At 42.7% G+C, this 6,409-nt stretch overlaps 1 protein-coding gene across 8 annotated transcripts in view; it reads right to left on the bottom strand.

Moving 5' to 3' along the window:
* Positions 1 to 6,409, bottom strand: part of CD44 (CD44 molecule (Indian blood group)) — a 146,064-nt gene that overhangs the window by 67,191 nt on the left and 72,464 nt on the right. For all 8 annotated transcript variants that reach the window (XM_019519402.1, XM_019519397.1, XM_019519396.1 and 5 more), the window contains exon 2: positions 4,097 to 4,262. In XM_019519402.1, the coding sequence (XP_019374947.1) occupies positions 4,097 to 4,262 (166 nt within the window). The remainder of the gene's footprint in view (positions 1 to 4,096; positions 4,263 to 6,409) is intronic.

The following is a 6,409-nucleotide window of genomic DNA, read 5'->3' on the forward strand; positions in this document are numbered from 1 at the left end:
CCGCCAGCCCCCTCCCCCAACCCTGAGTTACTTATCTTAGGCTGTCCCCATGTAAAAGCAAGGTCACAGCCCTCTACTGTGAAAACCAGTTCTGCCTATTCCTTTTACACTTTATTTCCCAACTTCTCATCTTACCTATCTAGAGTGCACACAGCTCAGACTCAAATATCAGACAGAAATCACCTCTCAGAGCATTCAGTGCTTTCCCCTGTATGTAGAAGATTGCCTCTCTAGTCCTTCATTTGGCAGGGTTTTAAATGATGCTCCCACTTCACTTGTAACGCTTACTATCAAGAATTTTTGCCTGATATTTCCTGATAATATGGTTATCCTTTCTCTCCACAGGACTATCTGACAAAATCATGTGGGTATTTCTTTGATTTACACCTGTGAACAAGCACAAGACACAGCACTTGGATAGCAGCTCTTAGGATTTGCAGGAAACCTTTAAAGCAGCAGAGGCTTTTTAGCAGGCATGTCACAAATGAGCCCTGCACCCTCCCCAAGTGCCACTGCAATCCACTTCCCCGGCCCCATCTGCTGCTCTGCTTTCTTCTTCCTGCCCTATCTTTCACTGTGCTGCTTGCCCCCTTGATGATCTGCTGCATACCACAGACAGGCTGCTTGTGCCACCTATGAATAGCTGGAGAGAGAAAAAATTATTTGGGGGGGCTGAGTGTGCGTGCATGCATGCATGTGTGCTCCACCCCTCAGCAGGTAAGTCTGGGGGGCTGGGTGTTAGGACGATTGGTCCCCAGGTGGCTTGTCTAGGGGTGCAGGGGGGTTCCCACCCATGTGCATACCCCAGCAGAGGCCCCAGGGTCACGTGTCCCCTGATCTGTTTGTGGGATTGAGGCAGCTCCCACTACAGGCTGTGCTTTGTGCCCTGCTGCAGCTGCCATTGCCTCCAGACCCCCACAATGCCATGTGCATCCCGCTGCGGGGCGGGCAGGGGGCGCAGCACAGCCTGGCAGTGGCAGGCATGGGGCATCGCACCACTCCTGGGGCAGTTGCAGTGGGGAGCAAAGCAAAGCCTGCAGCAGCAGCCACCTCCACCCCACACACAGATCAGGAGGCACGTACCCCTCCAGGCCTCTGCCGGGATGCACGCAGCAGCAGGAGTCCCCCCACACCCCTGGAAGAGCCACCTAGGCTCCAACTGTCCCACCATCTGACCTGGCTGGGACCCCATTCACCCAAGCCTCTGGCCCTGCCTGTGCCCCTCTCTCTCCCTCACCCCAGAGGCCTTGATCTGCCCTGCCACCCCCTTCTCTTTCACAGAATCGAGTGGTACTTGCTTGCTGTGCTGGGCAACCAGTGATCTGCACACAGGGCTGACATCCTGGCTGCATGTGCACCCCTCCCCACCCCTGCTTCAGCCTCCTGGAGCCCACAGCCTGGCTGACTTGTGGCCCTAGCCACTGCCCTTGTTTGGGGGTGGGGGGCTGAGCCCCATTAGCCCTGGCTTTCCACCATCTATACACCTGTGGCACACCCCCTGCTTGTAAGTGGGCTAACAGTAAAAACAGTGCTTGACTTGTACACTGTCAGAGCTAAATGTTTTCAAAGTACTACACAAATGTTAATTAACAAGTTGCTTTTTATACTTATTACACCAATTATCCTTTGTAAATATAATCTTTGTCTCTATGACTAATTTGAAAGCACTTTCATTCAGTTCTCACGCAGAGGGGGAAAAGAGCTAAAGGCTTTAGTAAAACAGAACTGGGTCAACTCAAACTGAGACCAGGTGAATTCCCCTTGAGCTTACATGTAGCCATTTTAAACAGTATTGTTTGGTTTCATTTTTCTTCAGGTTATTACAGTACAGCACCAACAAAAAAGTTCAGGCAGTAAACTTCAAGGAGATGAAGAGAAGCCCACTGAGGTTTTCTACCATAATAAATTATTGAACAAATCCTGAAAATGCTATTAATTTCTTACCAGCTCTTTCTAAGGATGAAAATCTATTCAACTTATTTGATCCATTTGGCTTTAAAAACCATTACACGTGTATGAATCTACATTGTTTGATAAACCCTCTCTGTTTTTCACTTCTGAATCTTTTCTACGCCTGCTTGTTTGGTGACCACATGATCTATGTGATTCAGAAGAGACTGTTTCACAATGTGGTCTGAGCTCCTGCATAGCAAAAGCCACAAGACTTCACTGAATTAATTCCTACTTGGACAAGCACATAGCTGTTAGAAAAACATCCAATCTTAATTTAATAATGCCCTGTGATAAAGAATCCACTGCAGTTACTGTGTAAGTTGTTCTAGCATCTTATTACTAACATTGGTATACATTTGCACCTTATCTGGAGTTTGTTATATCATTGTCTTCTACAACCCATATAATCATTCTCTGTGAAAGTACTTACAAACTGTGATCAAGTCATCCCTTAATTTTCTTTCTTTGATAAATTAAATAGATTGAGGTCCTTGTGTCTTTGATATAAGACATACCTTCCATGTCTAAATAATTTTCATGGCTCTTTTCTGAATACTTTCCAGTTATATGTCCTAAGGTTGTTGCACTAGCCTTTTCTGTCCACAGTGTTGCACAGAAAGTTTATCGTTAAGCTGATTATTCACTAAGTCTTTTTGCAAGACAGTTCCCCATGCTGTAAGTGGGCCCTACATTCTCTGTTCTTAGATGCAGGGCTTCTACATTTGGCCAGGCTGAAATGGCCAAATATCATTTGCATGTGCCCAGTTTACCAAACAATTCAGATCATGTTGTATCACCGACCTGTTTACTTCGTTATACACAGAAATTGAAATCTTTGTGACACCTGCAAATATTATCAGGAATGATTTTGTTTTCCTCCAAATGTTAATTTCTGTAGAGATAAAAAACAATTGCTTTGCAATTCCATAATAAGTTTACCTTCCCATGGTGATTCCCTATTTACAGATATACTTATTACACAGTTTCATTCAAGCTTTGCCACTCATAAGTGACACAGCCACCTAATTAATGCCTATTTAAAAGCATTTGTAGTTCCCATTGTATAACAACTATGGAGTAATGCCTACTAATTTTCAAACCATAAGGATGTATAAAGAGAACAACCGAGGGGTTATAGGTAGGGACCTACTCAATTCGCAATTTTGCAGATTTTGTGGAAGTCACAAAATTGGGTGTTGTCTGCAAAATTATGGTTTGTCTATGAAACCCTCAAAATAAAAAAAATACTTACTAAAAATAAAATGCTGGCTACCCAGTGGGAGCTAACGGTCTTCATGACTGCTGTGACCTGGCCTCTCAGTCTGCTGGGGAAGGGGGAAAGGGGGCGTGTGAAGAGGAGTAGCCAAGATGGCAGTCTTTCCCCACCCCCCACGACTGATTGGCTGAGAGGTCTGCCTTTCGCATCCATCTCCACCAATCAGTGGTGAAGGGTGGGACCACCAGGGCCCCTCAGCCAGTCAGAGCCTGGGGAGGGAGGGGGCTTACTGCGATAAGCCTGTGAAAATGGTAGTCAGCCTGTGATTGGCCCATGAAATTGACTGCCTTCCTGCTTGATTTTAGTAGGTCCCTACTTATAGAAGATTCCAAACTGAAGCATACTGAGGAGCACTGTGACCAGTTTGGGGCACCATACTTCAACAGCGATGCTACAACTGGAAAGAGTTCAAGAGAAATCGACAAAAACAATCCAAGGTCTAGAAAATGTGAGGAAAGTTGGAAAGAATTTGCTTTGCTTATCTTAGAGAAGGTCGAAGGGTCACTTGATAAGTTTTCAAAGATGTATGTTTACTATAAAGAGGAAAGTTATAAACTGATCTCCATGTCCAGTGAGGTTAGGACAAGAAGTAAGGGAATTAAAATGCAATGGAGGGTATTTAGCTGAGACATTAGGAAAAAAGCTTACTATCTATAAAATTAGGTACATTCTAGAATAGATTACCAAGGGAGGCTGTGGGATCTCCATCACTATTGGCTGTTAAGAGAAAGTTGGACAGGTATCTGTCAGGAAAGGCTTAGTTATATTTGATTCTTCTTTGAGGCAAACAGATGGACTCAAAGTTTCTTCCAGCCCCATTTTCTGTGATTCTATGGAATATATGTTACTGCCCAATAACCACCTTACCTGCACGTTTCAAACCCAAGTTGGTATGCTTTTTTCATTTGTTCCATTGTTGGCAAGGTACTATTGAGAGCTCTGCAGAGTACAATTGCATCTTCTCTCATAAGACTGTAGCGACGATTTTTTTCAACATGGAAAACCCCAGCATATCTGCAACTTATATTAAATTCTGGCAATGGAAGAAAAAAGAAACATGATTAGACTGATGAGACATGGCATTCCGCTGAAATCCTGGCATGATTTTATTTCCATGTACATTGATATTACAGAGAAACCTCAGGATCAGATAATCATACTGGATGAGCTCTAAATATAGTGTTCCAAACTTCCCTCAGATCCTTTTTTGGCCAAACAGCTCAGAACTCCTTCACCTTTTTAAGATCAGCAGCTCTATGCTTTTGTGAGGTGTATTTGAAAACAGTTATAAAAATTGCAGATGATTTAAGCATGCTTTGTGAGTCTTTATAAGCCTACTTCTATACCTAAAGAGATGGTATCTGAAAATCCAGGTCCATTTTAAATATGTTTAAATCTAAATGCCTCATGTACAAAGGGAACAAAGAGAAAAAGGTGAAAATGGTTATAAACTTGTCAATTCCTGATGTACAATATCCACCCCTATTCTAATTTGTCTTATTCTGGTCACTTTAAAATTGATTTTTTAAATTAAAATATACATCAAGCAAGAACTAGCATATTTCAGCAAGAGTTCAAGAACTGTGTTCCTTTTAGGCTTAGATCTTTTTGATAAAGACAGACTCTTTAGACTATCAGCTGCTGCAGCTGTAGAAAGCAAGAAAGTACTCTACATCAGAATTCCTAATAACACACAAGTGTTAAACTGCTAAATGCTCACTTAGCTGGCCAGGAATGGTTGGGAAATAACTAATACATGTAATCTCAGTGCACAAGTGAATGAAATTGCTCTGTCCTAGTTTTGCAAATCTTTCCTTCCAATCAGAAAGTTCCCTTCCTCCTCCCCCAGACATCCTGATCTCACTTTCATTTAGAAGCAACTTCAATCCGTCTCTTCAGGAAGATAGTTCCTGAAAGCACTATGGGGCAAGACACAAGCAATTTTAGTGACCACAAAAATATTTATTTAAAGACACCAAGAAGAAACATCATGCCCACCCACTCCTGCTCCCCATGTGCCAAACCCACGCGTGAGACAGGGAAGCTTTGCTGAGAGAATATGCCATGTCCTGTCTAAAGAGCTCTCTTTCTGGCATGTTTAGAAGCAGTAGCAAAATGCTCGCAGGCCAGCTTCACCACTCTTTTCTGGGTTTGATGTATGTGAAGCAAGTGGACTGGCAGATTCATGCATTTTGGCAGCACACTCGGGAACACCCATTGCCATTATGAGGTGGTAATACAGACATACTCTAAATTGTGCTGCAATGTGACATGCAAATGATGTCAACCTACATCAAGTTGGAGTCATTTAGGATGATCTCTGTATTTGGGCCAGATTCCCGAAAGCTTAAGCACCTAAACAACATTAAAACTTGCAAACAAATATACAAATGGAAAACCCCTTCTTAGTCCACTCAACTTCTTCCCTCATTGACTTCCTATTGCCTTCAAAGGTATCTGCTAGGAACCTGAAAAATCAGACCACTTGGTACTGAAATATGAGATCAGAAGACTAACTTGAATGTAGGACTGGAAGGGACCTCCTGGATAATTTCAGGCAACCACATCACATAATTCCTTTAATAAATGTATTTATGGATTGATTAGCTTTACTTGCCATCCTGCCCAAAAAGACTCAGAGTGGCTTACAATACAAGAAAAAAAGAATTATAGAAACAAAGTAAAATATTAAAATAATATTAAAACATATAAATGCCCCGCATTGAGAGGGAAAAAAATTAAAAGCAATCCACCTTATCCAATTTGTTCCCACTCCTCTGCCTCTGACCAAACTCAACCTCACGTCCCGAACTATATCACATACTTCCAGTACCTCCCTCAATGACTCATAAAACATAAATAAAAACAAGAAATTGGCTCCTGCCAAAAGGCAGGACCAAAGGGCTCCTTTCTAAAGCCACAAATTGATTGAGGCCTTTCCTTGAGCTCCATCTTAAGACTAAGTTTTTCTTGTACTTTGGGACCCTTTTTTAAAAATCATGACCATATTGTAAAGTTCATCTTCTGGCGTGGGGCCATGAAACACTGAACAAGCAGTACATTCAGCCCCTGACAGAGGGAAGAGCACTACACTGTTCTGTACAGACTGCATCAGCTGACACAGGGTGTGCAACAAGAGGTTCCAAAGAGATCTTTTTCCTGGAAAGACCAGCCTATATT

Source organism: Gavialis gangeticus, unplaced genomic scaffold (assembly GCF_001723915.1).
Source record: "Gavialis gangeticus isolate Ggan-Ray unplaced genomic scaffold, GavGan_comp1, whole genome shotgun sequence".
NCBI lineage: Eukaryota > Metazoa > Chordata > Crocodylia > Gavialidae > Gavialis > Gavialis gangeticus.